The sequence below is a fragment of the Schistocerca nitens genome, chromosome 1, assembly GCF_023898315.1.
Source record: "Schistocerca nitens isolate TAMUIC-IGC-003100 chromosome 1, iqSchNite1.1, whole genome shotgun sequence".
Lineage (NCBI taxonomy): Eukaryota > Metazoa > Arthropoda > Insecta > Orthoptera > Acrididae > Schistocerca > Schistocerca nitens.
In genome coordinates this window covers 241,298,018-241,320,891 of record NC_064614.1, presented here as the reverse complement: position 1 = coordinate 241,320,891, position 22,874 = coordinate 241,298,018, and the positions used below count along the sequence as shown (strand labels likewise).

The following is a 22,874-nucleotide window of genomic DNA, read 5'->3' as shown; positions in this document are numbered from 1 at the left end:
ATCAGAAAATTGAAACTACTAACTTATTTTGGTCTTTCATGGTTATGAGAATGTATATTAATTCACTTGATGGCTCCCGGCCACAGAAATCTGTTTTGTTTTCATGTGACGTGGGAGCTGTAAACGAAGAAACGGCCACGGGTCACGTGAGGAAGGACCCCCCACTATAACTCAGCTTGCTCTGCGCATGCGCGAATCTGGCAGCTTGGGCGCGCCAGGAAAATTTTTCCGGGTAGCTTCTGGCTACTTGCTGCTACTGCTCGTACACCAAACAGCCACGCTCCAAGTAGCCAGAAGCGGGAGGAAGGCGCTGCTCATACGCGAATTCAGCTCTGCGCATGCGCACGAGCCCGCTGGCAACTGCTCATACGAGCCTAAAATATGTGAGCATAGGCTTCAGTTTACTACAGCAGTTCTCCAGCACTCAGCCATTTCCCCTACAGCACCTGACCATAACACCCACCACTACTGCTCTCCCCCACATGAGCCCTCCCCACTGCACACCGACTGGCCACATCTGCAAGTAATGTCTAACAAGGCAGTGGTCACGTTAGTAAGACTGAACCGTGTATTTACCTTCAAGAAGTTTAATCAAACAGTGCCAAGTAAGAATAATAAAATCCACTATGTCACTGTATAAACAAGATTTCAACTTTTTATCAGAGAAAGAAATGAAAAATCAAGGATACTGGCTAGCGTGTGGAATTTCCTGGCCGACCCACAATCAATTCCATGGCAAAATACACATGTCCCACACGACTGCACTCTGATTACACTGCTGCCCTGGAGTGATTTGTTTACATTTGGTTCATTGTGTTAAACTTCAATGAGATCCCAATTGGTTTTCGTGTAAAACAAAAACTAGTGTTTGTCTTGGTTGTTTTAAAGGAAAAGATAGCAGAAATTTGTGAGTAAAGTGGCCAACGCAAGGAAGGAAATTCATCCACATTCTGTTAAGTAGCTGGGAACCAAAGATTTCATAGTTATTTAATAATAAGTGAAACATGCACTTTAGAACTGCTTGTCATCACCAAACTATTAAAAAAAAAGTCATGAAGCAGTAAGCTGCAAGGAGAAGCTGTTAGCTACATTACAATTTCTAGCCACTGGCAGAAGTGCAGAGGATTTTAGATTTAGTACTGTTATATCCTCACAATTGTTAACAAAATATCCCTGAAACCTGCTACACAATTTATACTGAGGAAACAAACCACAGTAAAGCAAATCAAATAAAAAGACCTTCATGTAAACATTACTAATTTATGTATCTTAAAAAACAACCTGTAAGTTTAAGAAACTTATTCAAATTTGAAGAAGACTACACACGATGGTGTGCATATCGTCTACAATTTAGCAATTGTTAGAACAACCTTTCGCAGCTTTGTTCTTCATAGCAGAGGGGTTCAATATAGGCTGGACTAACATCATAATGAAGCAAGTATATTTTAGAATTAACATCCACTTAATGTTACTTCGGTTTTTAAATTTCAACAGAAGCTCTATAGACTTTGTATGTGTGACAAAACCATTATGGATTCATTGAAATAATGAAAGTGCTTCACTTTTTTTTTGCAACTATATTCCACAACGTGTCCCACAAACAACTGCAATCTTTAAATTTCTTCAGAAATAGTGACTAAAGGAAACTTGCTAGGAAGTTGGCACATCAGCATTACACAAGCCACTATTTGTTGGATGGGGTGGTTCAGCCGTCAGGTCAACATCCTGGCTATGAAAGTTTGCTTGGTCAGTAAAATATGTCTAAGTGTCCTATTTGCCGGTCAGTGCATGTATAGTGGCCTTCATCTTTGGTAAGCAAAAACAAAACTGATACATTTTGATCAGGAAATAAAACCTTAAAACCTTTATCAAACTGCGCAAGGATATGAAAAACAGTGTGTACAACAATGAAGTATGCAAGTGTTTCATATTGTTAGTCGTCTGGAGTAAACTGTGTGTAACCAAAATAACATTTTACAGTAGGGTCCAAGCGCAAGAGGCATTGCAGTTGTGAAAGACACTGACCTCATATTTGAGAGGTTGGAGTTTGCCGTGGCCTGGGACCACGATTTAGATTTTCCATTTCCGGCAAATACTGTGATGGTACCTACTTCGATGCCGTCGCCCACCTGTCCTATCCTCATAAAAGCCATCTTCCTATTTTGTGTGCAGGTTCATTTTAGAACTATTTATTTTCACTGTGTTGAATGACAAGTCCTAAACCATTGACTACTGGAGAAATTACCAAAAAATAAAAAAGCTAGTGAATCTTCTACATTTGGTAATAAATGGAGAGATGTGGCACCTAATGCATGTCCAACGATAAAAAGGAGCTAATCCAAGTTCTTTCATAAATATTAATACACAAAAAGATATAAATATCACCAACATTGATTTAGGCATTGTTAAGCCAAATCTTTATGTGGAACACTACGCTGATCTATTTTCATGACAACTTCACGTCTATTTCACCTATTACAGCACTGCCTTAAGAATTCACATACGAATAAAATAGTGTAATTTAAGAACAGGAACTCAGTAAACCAAATTGTTAGTATGCCACAATGTTAAAAATCTTACCACATTCAGTAAGCTCAGAAAATCTGAACACATGCACTTTAAATTAAAGCAAAAATCAGTCAAAAGATTGGTTTCAATTTATCATGCATATTGTCTATGCAGGTGGTATGTTGCAATGTACACAAAGAGTAAAATATAGAATACTGGTGCCAGACGTCAACCTTCCAGGAGCCAAGTATCTGCCAATGGGTTATTAAACCAATAAAAGCAATTTCCGCAAGTATAAACAAGCACTGTAATCACATGATCTTAAAAATACTTTCAGTAGTTACCTTAGTTTATAAAAACATGAATCTTACTGAGTCATTATGAAATATTTCATTAATGACAAAACAGACAGACAACAGAAAATTTTAGTTTATGGCCTATCTTCTGACTGGTTTGGTGCGGTCTGCCATGACTAAAGCCAATGCCAAAAAAAATGCATATTCTTAGACTCATGCATCATCAAGTATTGTAATAGCTTGCTGAATTAATTCAAGATTAAGTCAAATGAAATTTAGCTGGCAGTCAGCATAGTCAAATATTCTGTCATGGGAGGCAAAGTGAATTCAGAGCAATTATAATAAGAACACCTGACAGACTATCAGTAAATAATAAAGCAAAGTTAAAGCAAACAAAGCAACATTTAGCATGGAAATTGCAGCTGCCTCCCAGGACCACTCATCAAGTGTCTTAGGAAGGCACTTAATCCAGAACTGTGGGAGAAAACGGTTGAGCAAGTTAAATGTGCACAATTTGACTTTTTAAGCTGGCAGAAACAAATGTGGGTCAAATACAGTTTTCGATCAATGTCTCTATGCCTCCCATGACATCAAAATGTATGTTTCACTGGGTGTTCAAGATATTTTATAAATGCATAGCTAAGATAATGAAAGAAACAGCAATCTTTAACATTAAATCTTACACTACTTACAATAAGTAATTATACTGGAATGTACTATTATACAGTAAAACCATACCCATAAGGGTGTCAGTACAGCAGAGCTGCAGTCACCTGCTCATGGAAGCAAGGTGTCATTTACAGCAAACTGCAACCACCTTTTTCTGGAAACATGGTACCATCACAAAGCAACACTGCAACCTGTTTCTGAAAACATGGTGTCATTTACAGCAGAGCTGCGACCACCTGTTCCTGGAACGAGTATTTTACAGCAGAGCTGCAACCATCTATCTGAAAGCGTGGTGTCATTTACAGCAGAGCTGCTACCACCTATTTCCAAGAATGTTGTCACAGCAGCGCTGCACTCACCTGCATTAGAATAGTGATTTGTGTTTGCTCACCATAAATTGGTTGTAATTTTTTCTTCTTTACCTGCTTTACAAATAAATAAATAATCATACTACAAGCCATCATCCCATCAAGGAATTAAGCACAGTCAATACGGCACAAATCACAGTGTTTCTGGAAAAAGAGTCATTTGTGTAGAAAACAAGATTTATGAAAATACTTCATGGGCCAGAACCCATAAGGGTTTTCACATACGTCCATCTACCTGCCAACTAGCAAAACAAATGAACAATTGTTCATTTTGGTTTGGAATGATAGCCCAGCGTATTTGACAGTTCTCTTGAGAAACAAATTCTGAATGCCAATTCATGCTTCAAGTATCTGCAATGGTGGAATTTTTGCTTGCTAGACACACAGCAGATGACACTGCTGCTGCTGCTTACTTTTTACATGCTACAGAAAGCATTAACCTCCCTACAATAAATCATTAGTACCTGGTCCCCTGCACCTATATCCAACTCTTGCCTGTCAATGTGGACTCCATCCGCAATATTTGGCGACTGTTGTTCCAATGCCACCAGAAGATTGAGTGTCCTGTGGTCAAAGCCTACGAATGCGAGCACAGAAATCAGCATTATCTTAGCAAAAGGCAAGTTATAACTAACCAAATCCATACAAGTAATGCTCTATGCATAATGTCGACAAATTAACCTTCACTTCATAATATATCTGACAAAGAAAACTGGCCTTTGGACACAAATTTCCAGTCAGCTGTAAGAATTTACATGTTATTGCAGATCACCGTGCACTTCCTGAAGGGTTGTAAACAAAAATCCACAAAGTTAATTGCTGAATAGAACTGCCCTTGCTAATACACTGAACTACCTTTGCCAATAATAAGAGGTTAAGAAATTTAGGCACACCAAGGTTGTTTTTTTTTTTTTTTTTTTTTTTTTTTTTTTGCTAAGCAATCTGCATTTTGTCTGGTCAACAACATTTCTAGAAAACATTCAGTGGAGAGCAATAAAATTTAATGTACCTTTGGAAGAGTCATCATATCCTATGTGCTTCACTGTTTCCCTGACCACCTTCTGGTAATCAATGTTTGCCTTTGATGTTATTTCACCACAGAGAAGAATCATGCCAGTTTTTGCAACAGTTTCTGGAGGAAACAAAATACAACGTAAATTCAAGTTATGCATTACAATTAATGCCAAAGATGTTAGTCAATGCAATAATAAAGTTAAATTAGTAACCACTAAGCTATAAACTAGCAATAAAAACTGTGGTACTTAAGTGTCAAAATTCATCGTACACAAGTATAAACAGTGAAGCTAACAAATTTTACATAACCTTTAACTCAAATGGGAAAGATTTAAAGAAGTACGCAATCACTATAAATTTATTTAAACTAGCTGTACTCAATACATGTAATTACAGGAAAGAAAACTTGTCTTAGACACAAGATTTATGTCGGCTGCGCGCTTGACTAATATCCATAAAATTAACTAGGAAACATTATCTCGCTATCTACACGAATATATTATACTAGAAAACATTCAGTGATCGAAGAATTAACAAAACTCGACAAATACAGTTTATTCCTCGTGCATCACCAATAATAACTATCACCCCCCCCCCCCAATTTTAGCATGCATGTTTGTTGTCCACCGAAACCTTGTGAATAATACAAATGCATGAATAGCATGGATATTGTTACTTACCACAAGCAACTTTGGCATCAGGATCTTGCCTCAAATGAGCGTCCAGAATGGCGTCGCTGATCTGGTCGCACATTTTATCTGAAATTAGTATTACATATTACCGGAAGAATATAGTTCCAATTATATTCAATAATATCGCAAACAACTTAATAGCGCCGTCGCCTACGTTTCATTGAATACTCACTTTACCGGAAAAGCGCATAAGATTCAAGCAAACTAAATCCGCCATGATGAGCACATGGTTTTAATAAAGTATATAACAAATTGAGTCTCTCTCTTACCTGGATGGCCTTCCCCCACAGATTCCGAAGTGAACAGGAATGTATCTTCCAATATTTCCGGCTCCATGTGACCATTCTGTTGATAACCATTTATGTACGACGATGAAGTCTCCGGCATTCTGAACCTACTATCCAACTCTCTTACCGCGTCAGAAGCTACTTTGGAAAAGAGGTTTACACCACGCGCAGTTCCTGTATTTATAACCTCGGCGTGATCACGTGATAGAATGCTTGAGTGGGAGAGATGGCAGCCCAATGGTTGTCTGTATAGGAAGAAAAGAACATTTCAAACATTTAGTGCATATATGATTTTTAACAGTACTTTCTGTACGCGATCTCTCTATTTTTTTAACTTAACTTACTTTATTCGAACTTTACTTGGGGTTATGTTCAATGGGACCGAAGTAACAGCTGTGGTTATTTTGTTCTGTTGATGCGTCTGACGAATTCTGTTAATCAAAATTAATCCTCCACGACTACCCGTCATATGCGACATTTATCAAATTAGATATATTTCATGTGAGAAATATTTATTGATACAATTATGCGTTTGCTTAAATAACTTACGCTGCTCTGTAACCGTGAAATACTGTGTGTTCCAAAGATTGTAACAACGTTGAATGGATCTATCTAACACCACTGAAAAAACAACACGAATAAATAAACCCCTAAGCTTATTCGAGGTATAAGGTACACACAAAACTCAACAGCAAAAAAAATCGTTCAACGTTGTATAAAACTGTCGTGATGGTAAAAAAATAAATACGTATGAGAGAACGAGCGGCATATCCTAAATAAAATTCACACTTCTTTGAACTGAACTATACAAATAACTGAATTTTGCAAAAATATATCATACTGCTAATGAAACCGAATCTCAATGTAATAATAAGGTTCGCCACAAAATGCAATAAATCAGACAGCTTAATATCAAACAAATATGCAGAGGGGATGTTGAGTTTCCATGAACACAAACGTAACTTTTACACGGACAATAAAAATTGCATGTTGCCGACATACCATCCGGCAAATTGCAGCCATATACGCTGGAACTTTATCGTCCATTATTTCCCGCTATATGTTTGTCACACTTTTCAAGGCCACACTATTGCTACAAAATATACGCACGCGAGCTAGCAGAAAGAGGTGTGGCTCTAGTGCTTTTACACTACACAAAACAATTGAAAGAAAAAGATTAAATAAAGCTCCCAACGATGGGTTCGAACATTTTCTACAATTTTACCACACTGCACGAATTCGAATATCTCGCACAAGCAATTGGTCCGAGAAATGCCAAAACCAGCACGAATACGAGTATAATTTCATGTGCGTACTACAAACAACTAACAATAAATTCACAAATTACACATAGAATAATTTGTCCTCTATAAATTACAGTATTACAATGCTAATTTATAAAATAAAATACATGGAACATTATATACAGTACAACAAAATATTTGCAGTGTTTCATATCTCATTCTTCCCCAAGTCCACATATGCCCTCACTATTTCGCTGCACGCCATCAGGTCTTTGGCCGTGCACTCTCTTGGCTGGTTTATTAGCAGACATTGAAGCAGGAGGTCCATGGTCTAGATGTTCCCTCACGGACACAAAGCACTTTCACTAATTCCCCACTTGTGCAGATTTTTGTTACATCTGCCCATTTCTGAACGCAACCAGTTCTGGGTTTTCATCTCCCCCGCTCAAATTCCGCACCTGGTGGCAGCACTTCGTAATAGTGGGCATATTCTTGTTCCTGCCAGTCTTTTTCTAGAAGTTTTTGGTGGATCTGTGAGTGGTTGGGTTGAGTGGATAAAACTACTACTTAAGGCGTTATGGTAGCATTTGGTACCCATGTAGCGGATGACGTTGACCTTTAACCTGTTTTGTTCGTTCAATTCTGCTCTGTATTGAACGTCGGACATTTGGCGGAGCGATTCCTGATAAGACGTATAGGTGTTCTACTCTTGTTGGCTTAAAACATCCAGTAATATGTCTACACGTCTGGTTCAGGTCAGTGTCCAGTTTGTGTGGCATGACCGCTCCCACACAGGACAAATACGAGTGTGTACAAGTTACAACCACGGCGCCCTGTAGCTCTGGTCGTAGATCAAACATTTATGAAAGCCCTAGTTCTCCATTACTCCACATAGCAAACTCTGAATAATTACCATCAAAGTAACAAAACCGGTTTTAACAAAAGCAAAGAGATTTTTTCGTTCGGCTGAGAGAGAGATGCTCATGGTTGCGACTAAATTATGCCGTAAAATACTGCTCATTTAAACGCACCTTCATATTACGAATCAAAAACGTACAATACTTGGGTTACTGATACAATGTTCATTATCTAACCATACATCTAGATGTAGGGCCAGCATCCAGTCCAAGGATAAATAGCATAGAATATTACAGACGTGCCGTACTTTTCATTCAGTTCTCTTATGAACCAGTGAACAATGAACAAACGCAATGTTATTTTTGAAACGCAGATCAAAAAATTCATGGACTTGTTTGTGATCGATATTTTTAAATCGGCACACGTGCTAGAAGCTACGGGCAAGTCAACATATATTACTTTGCGAAATCAGACTACTTTTCGTACGCTAACATTCCTTTTCAGCCTATCTTCGATATTTTTTTAAAAGCAATTTCCTACATACATTAGAAAACACTTTCGAGACGGATGTGGCCGTGAGTAAAGGCAGCCAATTTCAAAGGAAATAAATGTGCGAAAGCGCAGTAGCAAAATAGAAACGTTGAAGTGAAAGAGCGGTGTGCCTGAATTAGGAATGTGCCTAATCCTGCTTTGTGTAAAAGCAGGACAGCAAATAGAAACGTTACCCCTCGTTTCTAAAAATTCACTACGTCTCCAGCCGCCTTTGTCCAGCATTTTCTATCTGCTGAAAAACAAATACTTCGAGAATACCAATGGCGGTAGGATTCTTTTCAGTTGCTGCACTGTTGTCGTCCAACGTTCATCTTGAGAAAATAGGCAATATCTGATTTACCTTCTTTTTAATTTCTACATTCCAAACATGAGCCTGCATTTTTCTGCCATTATTGGAGGAGGGGGCAGACAAAGAGGACACTTGCCCCCAAGAGACACCTTGAATGCTAACTTCTTATTCATTACAGAATGTTCACATATTTCTAAAAAATAATGTTGGGTGATGCTGTTTATACTAATTGTTGCCCACTGCAATGAGAAAGAATTACTTTAGCAAGCACTACATGATTGATTGGTTCTCTGGCTATTCACAGTACATTATATGCTTTGCTTGGCACAGTGGCAGTTTTACAGAATATTACCAACATAAAACATCAAATCTTATCTGTTACTTCCCCATACAGTTCTTATCATGCATCAGTATGCTTACCTAGAATCTGTCCCTAGTTCCCAAAAGAACATTTGCTTCTCCTGCTGCGCAGCTTAATCTTAATAATACATTACCCTATGCCTGTAGACAAAGTAGTTCTGTTAAGGCTTTATGAGACTATATTCAGTTTTAAACTAAAGAGCAACCTTAGTACACACAAACATATGGCCATGACATACTGTAAGTGTGTTCCAAACTTACTTCATCTATGGATCCAAATCCACTAACTTCAAAGAAGGAATAAAGGTTTTTGTTCTAAAGGAAGAGTAAAGAGCTGTGACATTTCAAGGTACGGAAAGATGCACTCCCTAACAGCTGGGGTCTTCCCAAACTGCAACACAGTGGAACCTGCAGTAATAGAGTACAAATTCTGCAGTCCAGTTGCCCAATAATGTCAGATGTTTGAAATCAATGTATGATGTGTCCTAGGCTGTTAAGAATCAGATCGAATAACATCGGGGAGAGGCTACAACTCTGTCTCTCTCCCTTCCCAGCCACTGCTTCCCTTTCATGCCCCTTGACTCTTATAACTGCCATCTAGTTTCTGTACAAGTTGTAAATAGCCTTCAGCTCCCTGTATTTTACTCCTGCCACCTTCAGAATTTGAAAGAGTATTCCAGTAAACATTGTCAAAAGCTTTCTCTAAGTCTACAAATGCTAGAAACGTAGGTTTGCCTTTGCTTAAACTATCTTCTAAGATAAGTCATAGGGTCAGTATTGCCTCACATGTTCAAATATTTCTACGGAATCCAAACTGATCTTCCTTGAGGTTGGCTTCTACCAGTTTTCCCATAAGTCTGTAAAGAATTTGCGTTAGTGTTTTGCAGCTGTGACTTATTAAACTGATAGTTCGGTAATATTCACATTTGTCAACACCTGCTATGTTTGGGATTGGAATTATTATATTTTCTTGAAGTCTGAGGGTATTTCGCCTGTCTCATACATCTTGCTCACCAGATGGTAGAGTTTTGTCAGGACTGACTCTCCCAAGGCCGTCAGTAGTTCTAATGGAATGTAGTCTACTCCCGGGGCCTTGTTTCGACTCAGGTCTTTCAGTGCTCTGTCAAACTCTTCACGCAGTATCTTATCTCCCATTTCATCTACATCCTCTTCCATTTCCATAATATTGCCCTCAAGTACCTCACCCTTGTATAGACCATCTATATACTCCCTTCCACCTTTCTGCTTTCCCTTCTTTGCTTAGAACTGGGTTTCCATCTGAGCTCTTGATATTCATACAAGTGGTTCTCTTTTCTCCAAAGGTCTCTTTTAATTTTCCTGTAGACAGTATCTATCTTACTCCTAGTGAGATAAGCCTCTACATCCTTACATTTGTCCTCTAGCCATCCCTGCTTAGCCATTTTGCACTTCCTGTCGATCTCATTTCTGAGACGTTTGTATTCCTTTTTGCATGCCTCATTTACTGCATTTTTATATTGTCCCCTTTCATCAATTATATTCAATATTTCTTGCGTTACCCAAGTATTTCTACTAGCCCTCGTCTTTTTACCTACTTGATCCTCTGCTGCCTTCACTAATTCATCCGTCAAAGCTACCCATTTTCCTTATACTGTATTTATTTCCCCTGTCAATTTTTCCCTTATGCTCTCCCTGAAACTCTGTACAACCTCAGGTTTAGTCAGTTTATCCATGTCCCATCTCCTTAAATTCCCACTTACACATGTATCCTCCTCATAATAGTTGCAAGTCAGAGCTAACATTCTCCATTTATGCAGCTCTCTAGGAGGGCTAAAAACTAAATAAATCTTAGGCAAAATAAGGTAATTGGATAGATAAAACCTACTCACCAACCAGCAGCAGAAACTTGACTACATGCCATATTTTCACACCTATTCGAAACTTCTGTTACTGTTTTGTTTACAGTTCCTACCTAGATTCACTTTCATACTATTCTGTGATCCACAGATCTGAATTTACTTCTCTATTACTATGTTATTCCAGTACCAGTACTATGTCTTACTTTTCTGTTGTATTTGTTTATAACCTTAATTCTGTTATAAGCAGTTTTTCTAGCCCTTTATTAGTTCTTAGCTTACCTTATATCAGTGAATTAATCTTATCTGGAAAAAACAGTTTGTTGGGCTTTCACTTTGCTGCTTTCTCTACATAATCTTTCATTCCAATTCAACATTGTACAAGGTTTTTCCTGTGACCACATGAGTAGAAAATATTTTTTCATTACTTTCCTTGCTATTACCTTTAATGACAGTATAGCTCCTGATACATTACCCTTTCCAATGCTAAACTATTTACTGCCCAGCATCCCTGTCCTTTTTCTTTCCATTCTTCTATGTAACTTTCTAATAATTTCTGTGTGTCCCAGTCAACAAATTAAAGAAACATTATAAAGGTGATTTTCAGGAACAATTAAAATTACAGTCACAATGAATTCACTTGAGGAAATTAAATTTAGAAGTAGACAGGCTGACTGTCCAGCACTTCCAGAGGAGAAATTCTAATTACATTGATAGACAAAAGTAGGAAAAAGTCATCCTGGCTTGGGAACTGTTAGTTCCTTCCTCAAGCAAGAAAATATTAGAAGGGTAAGGTTACTCAAACACCAGGTTGAGAGTCAGCTGTTTTGAGAAAGGAAAAGAAGTTGTGTGTTCACAACATGGGGTCTGAATGACCTACCCCTCTATTCTAACACTTTCCAAACTGTACCTTTTCCTCCGAACAGGTCTCAAAGCTAGGTTAGTTTTTTCCTACTTTTATATGTTTCCACTGTCAATATTTAGAATTTCACGTTAAGTAAGTAATGGCCAGCCATTGTCTCTCCTTGTGACCATGTGGTAATTCTCTTGCATTTTCCTCAAGAGAAGGCAGTTCATCAAAATAAATCTAAATTCGTAAATTTTAAATAACACTCACATTCCCCTGTAACTCAGAAATTTCAACTCTTAAGTATTTTACTAGTATCACTGTCTTCTCCCCTTCTTTTTTAAACAGCTGTCAAACTTATTGCAACACAACTGTTTCTCTTTCAGTGTTCGTTTTCCCTTATTCTACTATTTCATTGTATAGTTAGAATATTTTCTACATCATGTTTATTTTTACATCCATATCCTTCATCACTGGTGATTTTATTTTGGATGGTTTACAGTTGTTAATGGCAGCAAATGTCCATTACACATGCAGGGCATTTGGAATGCTATATATTAGTTTTGATACATTGTTTGCTGCTAACACAAGCTGCTGGTCTACGGATAAGGCAAAGCAGCTAGCCAATGCAGTAATACACGATTACCTGGCCACGTAGATGGTTCTTTGGTTATCATTGTCACAGGCCTCTCCCTGTTCGGACACAGATCTGACTGCAGCATGGTACATCAACATGTGGAGCTTCATATGGAAATATCTAAAAAATTTCTGATCACTTTGTAAACCTTGAGGACTTTGCCTCACAATAATAGTTTCTTATAGTTTAAGTGGCAACTTTTGAACCTTATACTTAATCCAAAGTTACATGATAATTTATTGATGGAGGGCAGCTTTTTACAGAATAGCTATCTGTATCCAATAAAAACAGTTTGGACACGAGCATGTTGACTGGGTTAAACAATTTTAAATTGACAGTGACAAGTTTGTCATTTTTCTCACAGAAAAATCATAGGCATCTTACTTGAGAACGATATTGTACAGTACTTTTCAATGATTGTGGTGAATATTTCAAGCAGTTTTTCTTGTGACGCTGGATTAGAATCATTAAATGAACACTCTATCAGCCATAGTATGGGCTACATTAGGCAGTCTGTGTGTGAAAAAGTTTCATTAGGAACTGATATGCAAGTAATTATGTTGAACAAGTCTCAAAATCTTACACTTCAAGAAACGCGAACTTTATCTCTCTTTTTTGTGGGAACTGTACTACAGATGTTCGTAAAATTCAGTTTCTGCAGTGATCAGAACAATTACAGGATAGGAATTAGTTTCTGTGGAGATTTATTAACTGTTCTTGTAAGTTAACTGATATGCAATGAAATGAAATACAACTGCATAATGTTACACAGAACAAGTCAGTAAGGAGAAAGATGTTGAATAAATCTAGAAACAGGTCAGTCCACTGATCATGTGTATTTCATATGCATTGCTTTGTTAGCTTAAAGGAATTATTCTACAAAGACAAAAGAACATTTCATTACTGCTCAGGTCATTACTGAAAGTAGGTGAAATGAATTTGTTGCATCATCTTGGAAAAACATATCCAGGTATATTCCTCAGGTAATTTGTGGAAACTGCAGAAAACTTATAGATGTTTTAAATCCATTAGTGACAACCATTTGTCCAGTGTCATCTCACCCACTGAAGCTATACTGCACCCTGGATGGTAGCAGAAAGCATTTGAAGTGTGAGGGAGTGACACTGCAGTTTTTTTAGTCTTTAATTATTTGATTTTTCTTTTAGTCTGCTTCTCCTCTACTGAAACAGCCTCACTGCTTTTGCTTTTCACTTCCTGGTGTAATATCTCATTTGCTGTAATCATCTGAAGTTCAATCTATTCTTCACTGGTAAATTATGCAATGCAATCCACAGTACATTTCAGTCCATTTTGTGATTTCTAAATTTTTGTCTAAGAATAATGTTCTTGTGAATGTGTAATTTCTCATTCTCTCTCTCAGGTTCACCTCTTGATATACTTTGTTTTTCAGTTCTGTTTTGCTTTCAGTTGTTTCAAACATGGGAATGTGAGTCAGTATCATCAAATATATTTCCAGTGCAATATACTTCATAGCAACTCACTCCACGCCCCACTTTTTTCATAAGAATTCCAAGACCGGTTGTACATCTGTTGCAATAGATTTTCTTGGGCAGATTTTTTTTTCGTTATTTGTATTTCACTTTACTCAACAACACAAAATGACATGTCTCCATACATCAGATTTCTCCACAACATTAACACTTAGAGCAGTTATCAGATGGATCTGTGGGTCCCACAACATACAAAAAACAAATTTAAGGAAAATGGGCACTGAAATTTATTGGAACACTGTCATACAAAAAAGGACATCTAAAATTATAATCAGACTAGGACCTATTACTATATGGGGGCAGAAATCCACAGAACAGTAAGTGTAAGAGAGAAAGTTGAAGATTTTTTAAAATCCTGCAGAAAACATTTGGACCAATTGGTGGGGGAGGAATGTAGGAATATGATGATCAGATGTTGAAGCCAAGACAAGGATGGTTATTTTAGGTGAGGGGCACTCAACATCACGGCAATCAGCACTTTGACGAAAAGCCAGCATGGTAATCTCATGGGTTGTGACGAAGGCTGTCCTCACATGCAGAGCAGGTTTATAATGCATTAAATTCTGCCTCCCGTCCCCACCAATTTAGGAATGGAGCCTGAGAGTTTACGAAGTTTCCTACTATTGTAACACTAGAATCAGTATCGGCAAGGATTGTGGATGGATCTCAATCGAGACAGAGCTGTCCTGATATCAGTATAAAAGACACATTGCCAAAATATGCTGAACTGAAAATGGCACAGCACAAATCTCCTAGCCAAGACAAGAAGACAGATGGGCTGGCCACATCTATAGGAGATAGGAGGGATCACGACAGGTAAATTTGAGAAGAAACCCTTAGGACAAAGATCTCTAAATAGACTGAAAATAAGATGGAGAGAACAGGTTCTTGGAGCAGGGGAAGAAAATGCTAAGGGCAGATTGCTGTGAACATAAGCAGATCCAGGGAGAGAAGGGTGGGGGTGTGGATGGCAGCAAATGGTCACTCCCACCTATCTTTCCCCCAGCAGCACAGGGATAAGTACTAAGCAGCACAGGGTAAGTACTAAACAAACCCCACAGCTTCATTACTCAGCTTACAGAATAGGCTACATTTCACTTTTCATTGACACCAAGTGTGCTGTGTAAATCCCTCCAGTCTTTTTCGCAAATATATCAGCTCCTGTGCCATAAATGTCCATTTAATATCTTGTCTATTTAGCACGTAGAAACTTCAACGGTACACTAGTTTTCATAAATAACTCAAAATAAGATATTTATATGTATATCATGATTGATGCTATGAATTCTCCATAAATTTCTACTCCTATCCCAAGCTTCAAAATTCTGAGCAATGCAAAATCCGTGAGAGTGAGTGTTCTTATATTTTTATTCATTTTTCGTAAAGTGGGAACTCTTGCTTGAACTTCGCTTTTCAGAGTGGTTGGTGCTTCTCAACTATAAATTCGAACTTTTAAGTGCGTACGCTAAGTGGGCATGGCGAAACAAAACTACGTTAATTACTATACAAACGAGACGCAGCAGGCAGCAGCATTGCCACACATGGCTGATTCACATGCAGTTCATCTGAGCGCTTGGGAATACAAGCAATCGGTAACCTAGCGCAATGTCTATAGACATTGTATCTGTTAATACTGATCGCGCAACCTGGCGATGGATTCTGCGACCTTGCATTGTATTCGTCGGTTGTGAGGTGCACCAAGATGAACAATTTTTTTAAAAAATCGGTAAACATATGGAAAAGGCTTATAATTTAAAGAATGAAATTTGTGTTGCAGAAATACATACTGCAAATACAGAACAGAAATTTTAAGCACGTACATTAGGAAATCATGCAAATTTAAGCCCGCCCGGCTAGCCGCGCGGTCTTACGCGCTGCTTCCCGAGCGGCCAGGGTCAAGGTCCTGTGTCCAGGCCATTCTGTGGATGGTTTTTAAGGCGGTTTTCCATCTGTCTCGGCAAAATCTGGTTCCCATATTCCGCCTCAGTTACACCATGTCACCGATTGCTGCGCAAACACTCCACGTACCCATACACCATAATAACTCAACCACGCAAACATTGGGGTTACACTCGTCTGGTATGAGACGCCCACCCCGCACCCGCGGGCCGAAACGCACAATAACCCTGAGTTCGGTGTGGGACGGCGGTGAGGTGGGTGGACGCAGTGAAAGGTCTCCGAAACGCACCTTCTTCGTACGGTTTGTGTTAAACTATCGAAAACTTTAAAACGTTAGCGCATTGAAACTGTACCTTTTCAACTATGGGAGCAACCTATTGATCACGCTGCAAATCTCTTACTCCATGAGCTATATTTAGACAGCAAGTACTGAAATATTAACAAGATTCGTTTAAATTTTACGTACGGCAGCGTTGAATGTTATCTTGGATGATTGAGTGGTTCAATTTTTTTTTAAATTAAGTCACATGACGAGTTTGGAGGATTAATGTTTGTTTATAATACAGGATGCTTTCTGTATATTAAGGAAACATTGATCCACTACCTTCTTCCGTAATTTAATTAAAAACCACTGATCCACTTAGTGTGCTCGTACAGATTTCGCGTTGCCAATATTAGCACACTATGCAGTCTCCGCCCGAAGTCAAATTTTACCCAAAATTCAAATTAAGTGGATTGAGATACCTTACATTAAAACTATGCTGAATAACAAAAACTTAACACTTTTCGCAACGCCAAGATAGGGGAAAACCTGTATCTTTTCTGAAAACAGTAATGTCTTATGAGAATTATGTGGGAACTGTGCTATGACGGCTCAATAGCCCAAAAACTGAGGAGCCTGACAATATATGTGTAGTTACTAGAACGAGAAATGGACACTAATGATAGGGGATTTTGGCGTCTATGAAATTTCCAAATTTGTCGAGTCCGAGGATGTTAATCTACGTATTATCTTCCATGATTACAGTTGCGTACACAACTTTATAAAAACAGAAATGACACATTAAAAGTTAACAGCTCTAAAGTATTTATCAGTTTCAGGAATAAGCACTGAAAAGCGAAATAAATAGTTCAGAATGGTATATAAGTCGCTGGTTACTACCTAGCGAAATGTTTGTGTCAGTCTTATCACTGCAGTTGCCCACGCAGAAAATGTAAAATCTCGTTGTGAACTGAAATTTGAAAACAAACTGGTCGACAATTCGTATTTCTCGTACCCCGATTCTTTACCTACAAGTCAGTTTTTTGTTTTTTCCAGCACAAGCTCCCGAGCACAGAAGCTCAACCAAAGCTGACTGCTTGCGCAATAACGCAACGTGTGGGCACGAGAACGCTCAATTAGTTCTTTCCACAAATTTTGTGCGTGCCATTTTATTTCCTTGTGGCCATGATTGCGTACGAGGAGGGGGTTGGGTTGATTTTGGGGAGGAGACCAAACTGCGAGTCGTCGGATTAGGGACTCTTTCAAAGGAACCATCCCGACATTTGCATGATGCGATTTAGGGAAATCACGGAAAACCTAAATCAGGATGGCTGGACGCGGGATTGAACCGTCGTCCTTCCGAATGCGAGTCCAGCGTCCTGACCACTACGCCACCTAGCTCGGTCGCACGAGGAGGAAAGAGGCATTGTGGTGTGGACACATCTTGGCCCTATACACATACTAACCAATCGAAAATTTCGCCCATGTTTTATGACTCATTGACATTTTGGGCGCTGTTATATATCGAAGTTAAGACTGAGGGCTGAAGATGAAAGGGAGGTGCAGTTAATCATTTAACATCCTCAACAGAAATAACGTTAACTGAACACGGTTTTTGTACCTGACGTCGCCGTCTTCTCCCACACTTTGAAGTATTTACTCATTTTCACGTTTAAATTCTTATATAGCAATACGGTGACGACTTTACGAGATGCTTGCATGCATCGATACACAGTTATGAAAAGTAAAAGTAGCCCCTGAAGAAAATTGAGGAATACTAAGCGTTAGGTGGAAATACAGCTTAAATGAGTACGAAAATCTTAATGAAGCTAGTGCATTTTCGTCTTGAGAGGTAGACAGTTTTCCTCCAACTTTACGGCATCCAAAAACATGTCCAAGAACTTGCTTATTTTTTTCAGTGTGAGCTTTTTGATCAGCCTCTTCACCCGAAATGTGTACTTGCGACATATTAACCGTCACTAATTGCAGTTTCAAAAGACAAATCCATTCCTTAGCCTTTTTTTATATAACTCTCAAACTTACGACCGTTTAAGGAAAAACCCCTACTGTTGCCCAACAATTCAGTTTTTGCTTCTGAAATATTGCCTACAAACACAAGGAAAGCATGCTGATTGAAGACAGTTTGCACCCTATGAAAACAGAACCGTTAAACGACTGTAGGATGTATTTGGTACGACGGATCAATTCGAAAATTGGTAACTTCTTATGAATACTGAAAGTGAATATTAACTGCCGCGTCTTTTTGGAAGCACAGATCGAGTGTTCCATCTGACAGTATAGCTAGTTTCGTCCTAGCCTTCGTTCCGAACTCACCGCACATCATCGGCTCTATGTAAACTAGTACCGGTGTATCACTTGGAAAGATGTAAGCTCACATGTACAACGTACCAATTGCTTGTGCCCAAGTCGACGTCCAACGACGAACTGTGAGCCGAGTGGGATCGCGTCGTGGTTATAATCTCTGGCGCAAATGAGGCAACAGCGACGCAACTCCTTTATTGCGCAATCGCCTGCACACGAAGACTGCACGTGAGTCTATATCATTGTTATGATCTCTTTGAGAGAAATGCGACTTCCTCCACGCCCTCGACCTCTAGCCACTCCCACTGTTCTAAAATAAGTGTGTGTACATATGACAGTCGCCCAGTTACAATACAGTGCAGCGTGACTCGTGCTTGCTCTTGCCCATTAGGTGACCTGGTGCTTGTGGTGGGGATACACCTGGGGCCAGTCGCTGCGCCATGTGGTGAAGTGTTTTGAAAACGTGTTACGGGGAAAAATTACGTCTGGCCGAACAATTGCAGTAACCAGATTGGAGCAATCACTCAATGGTTAACACAGCAAATGAGAGAATTATTCGCATTGTTTTCTAGGTGCGGATCTCATTCGTTTATTTTATTTATGTTGTTCTTTCTTTTGATTTTGGTAGTCCGGTGAATATTTGTCCAGCACCAAACGCATCGAAGTGTTCGTATGCGCCGCAGATGGCATCATTTCGTCCTTATTTTCGAATTTTATTTCAGGTAAACGAAAATTATTTCAAACAGTTTTTACGGACTTACGAAAAAATCTACTTAAAATTTAGCTGGTGTGTGATCGTCTCCTGAAACACTGCTTGTGTTGACAAACCGAGCGTAGCCGGAAGTCTAGGTCAGATTCGAAGATAATCTCGATGTGAGTTGGTGAAGCCAACGAATATCAGTGTGAAATAAAGACTGTGGTAACAGATTAATCAGTAGCTGATATTTATCTTCGCACGCCATATTTAAGGCACTTTTCGTTATAAAAACTAAAATTGCAAGTGTATTCAGAAAACTTACAGGCCTGTTAGCTACTAAAAACGCTCCCACGAATATCCTGGTCCATGTTACGTACATATTTCGTACTCAAACCATGAAAAATGCAAAAGGGAACTAAAATTTTGTTACATTAGACATCTTCACGCAATTCCTATAGGTATTCACTGTTAAAGCGCTAATATCCTAAGCTCATTTCCCTTGTTAGAAGATTTCGTTATGTTTTGGAAATTATCCGTGATTCTTTATAGTGGAGATGGGCCAATTGGAAACGTTAAGCGCAAACACTGTTGCCCAAAGTAAGATATTTACGATGGGCTACAGATGTGGTGGTTGTTAATTGTGACAACTGAATCCACCAGACGCAGTACTATTAAGCAGGTATTTACACCGAGTTAGTTCTGTAAAAAATGTTACTTACCGCGCGATAAATTTTGGTTTTAACGATTGTTGGGAGATGAAGCTGAGACAATAAATATCGAGAAAGCAATATATCCAGGACACATGATGAAGATAACAAGTTGAAAGTGACTATCCAGATGGCTAGCATCGCTAGTACGTGTCTTCTTCATGTGTACATCACTTGTCTCTGATGAGTATGTCTCTAGGTGTTATACTTTCTTTAAATCTATATCATTTTTTTTAGATAGTGGCCTAGAAATTTAGTACAACCAGCTTAGTAGTTACCCTTTTCTGTAAAGGGAGCAAAATTATCGCTTGTCTTATAGAATTTAATCGGAAAAATAACCTTGCGACATGAGTGTCGCAAATACTCCTTATTAAATCACATTGTAGCGATAACATTTGCCCCTAATAAGACACCATCGACTGAAGTTAATTTAAATATACTTGACCTTGTTTCGATGGATTAAGTCACTAGTGTCAGCTCTTAAACTGAAAGCTAAGACGTGTTACTGAAATATTTTGGTTGAACTGCGTAGTGATTTTACAGATTTCATGTTTTATTTTCATATGGTTCATCTATGTAACTATAGTCTATTTGCAGAAGCGAAAAAAATTTGACTATTGGCTGATGAAAAACTGTGTGTCTTTTGGTAAAGAAAACAGGTTTATGATTATAATATAAGAAAGAAAAACGGTAGAAAACGCTACTCTGTCCTACCTCCCTTCGTGTTCCTTATTTTCGAAGCAGTTGTTCCTTGGAACGTGTGATCTGGGCTGAAATGAATGTAATAAGCAAATATAAAATTAACAGTTTACTTGAGCTCTTTCCAAACTGGGTGCTCCTACACCCGGAGTGTAGCGTAAGGTGTAAATTCAATTTGTAAAACAAATGAAAAAGTTCGGATAAAATTATACAGAACACCCTTCATTCGTTGTAAACATAGATCACGTGTCAGATAGGAGGAACTAGGAGATCTGAAGAACAACTGCACTATAAAACGTAAGTACCAAGAATCAGATATATGCAACTACTGGATTTCTATTGAGCAATATTACCCCGCCTACGTAAAAGAGCAGTCATCGTTTTTCAGCAGTTTTGTACAGCATTTTCGTGTGAGAGTGTATTTTCTATTTTGACATACAAAAACAGTTAAATGTGCAAGTTTGAGAAAGCTGAGGAAATACGTGTGAATTTGCCCTATACCCGAGCTAATATAACAGATTTGTAATTCTCGTCAGGCTCACTATAGACATTGAATTCGTAATAGTATCGAAAAGTTTTGTATCTGTGGAAAGGTGTTTAACGTACTACTATACTGCACTCAGAAATTAAATGTGAAAACTGATATTGCTTTAAAATATAAATTGCTTCAACAGATTCTCTTTTGTTAACATCAGTGATAGCCTTGTGAAACCCTGTGTTAGAATTAGACTTGGCCACTGTTTCTATGTTCCGATACAGTGTATCGATACGTGGAACTGTTTCAGTGTTTCGGAACGGCTGTGGTTCACTGTTTCGAAACAGTGGTGTTTCATTCCGTCCCTGTCTCGGATAACCGGACCAGATTCGATCTCGAGCCAGACACGGAAACTGTATCGTTGTTTCAAAATAAGGCTGTTTCAGTCCACCTGTGCTTGGCACGGACTAATTGTTTCGAAACAGTGATGTTTCATTCCGCTCTGTGTCGGACGAGATACGGGCTCGGCACAGGTACTGAAACTCAACATACCAATTCATAAAACACTTTCTTTGTCGAAGTCTTTTTGACAAGCAATAGCATGAAGCTTAAGATATCCGAAAATAAAGCTTCGTTTCTAGCTGAGTGTCCTATTCCGAAATGGCGTAACATCTGCTTTATAAACACTAACCAAACAATAAAACAACGCATACTATTCACATTCAAAAATTTAAATTACACTTTTTTTATAACATACGCTTCTCTGTTCATGTACAGTAATCATATTAAGAAACGCAAGTAAGCCTACAACATTTTGAATAAAAAAGGCGTAGAGTGACAAATACATAAATTTGATGTAGGTATAATTGCAAGCAATCTGTTTGACATATCACTGATAGTGTAATGGTGAACAGGAAGGGCTGGGAAGCGTGGTGAATTTATAGTAACGGTTCGAAACACCTTGAAAGACAAAATTTTTTTCTGTTATATTTTGTTATTTATTCGAATTATTTGGCGTTATTTGTGAGTCTATAGTCACTGTGCCTATTAGCCACAATGTGTGCATGGAAATTAGCAGGATGGGGATATTACCCATAGTAAGGGAATGTGGGAATCCCAGTAGCATATCCGTTGTTTCTGCAGTTTGCTCCCACCTCCAGTTCCGTTCATGGGGGTTCTTCTGTCTTCAGCTATGGCTGTCCTCAACCAATTGAAAAGTATGAAAGTCACACGACACGAAAGCAGCGCATTTGCTGCAGGAAATACGATATTGCCAAGACGCCTAAGTGATAGTTTCATACTTTCTGCGAATGATTAGCGCTCTCTCACCTCATTTGTGTTTATATGGACATACAGTAGACATTCAAGATGATAAAGTGTGTAGGTATATTAGACTACAAAACACAAACTGTTTCACTGTTTCGAAACAGCGTATCGAAACATTAGATTGTACTGTTTCATTTGTTTCGAAACAGTTACGTGTTTCAGTTTGCCCATCTCTAGTTAGAATGATTGTCGCCACGAGAAAAAGTTTGGAAAGTTTTGGTTTATTGTATTGTACAGGAGTGGAGTACAAACCCTCATCCGGCCTTTATGACTTGGGTTATAATGATTTCCCTAACTACAGACGAAATGCCATGGATGTTTGCTTAAAATGGTCAACGGTTTCAATCTCTTACTTCCCGTCTACTTGGTAATGCTGCCTCTGTAACAGTGTTAGCGTGTCTTACAACTCGAATTTTACTTGGAACCTTCGAGACTATCTGGAAGAAAGTACATGTTGAAACACAGCGTAAGAAGTAGTATGAAAATGAAACATAAGAACAGGATTCAGTTATTTGTATGC

The 22,874-nt window shown here is 38.5% G+C and overlaps 1 protein-coding gene and 1 long non-coding RNA gene across 5 annotated transcripts in view; one reads left to right on the top strand and one right to left on the bottom strand.

The window, feature by feature from the left end:
• Positions 1-18,678, bottom strand: part of LOC126246508 (S-adenosylmethionine synthase) — a 31,161-nt gene extending 12,483 nt beyond the window's left edge. Inside the window, exons 1-5 of one of the 3 annotated variants that reach the window (XM_049948401.1) lie at positions 6,179-6,198; positions 5,817-6,079; positions 5,536-5,613; positions 4,851-4,973; positions 4,306-4,418 (exon numbers count right to left, since the gene is read on the bottom strand). In XM_049948401.1, the coding sequence (XP_049804358.1) occupies positions 4,306-4,418; positions 4,851-4,973; positions 5,536-5,613; positions 5,817-5,934 (432 nt within the window). In that variant the 5' untranslated portion in view covers positions 5,935-6,079; positions 6,179-6,198. Of the gene's footprint in view, positions 1-4,305; positions 4,419-4,850; positions 4,974-5,535; positions 5,614-5,816; positions 6,080-6,178; positions 6,199-18,537 lie in introns of those variants that run through there. The other 2 variants (XM_049948403.1, XM_049948400.1) reach the window with 2 other exon arrangements.
• Positions 18,679-18,807: 129 nt separating this feature from the next.
• LOC126246544 (uncharacterized) overlaps positions 18,808-22,874 on the top strand; it is a 64,517-nt gene continuing 60,450 nt past the window's right edge. For both annotated transcript variants that reach the window (XR_007545384.1, XR_007545383.1), the window contains exon 1: positions 18,808-18,980. This is a non-coding gene — a long non-coding RNA (uncharacterized LOC126246544). The remainder of the gene's footprint in view (positions 18,981-22,874) is intronic.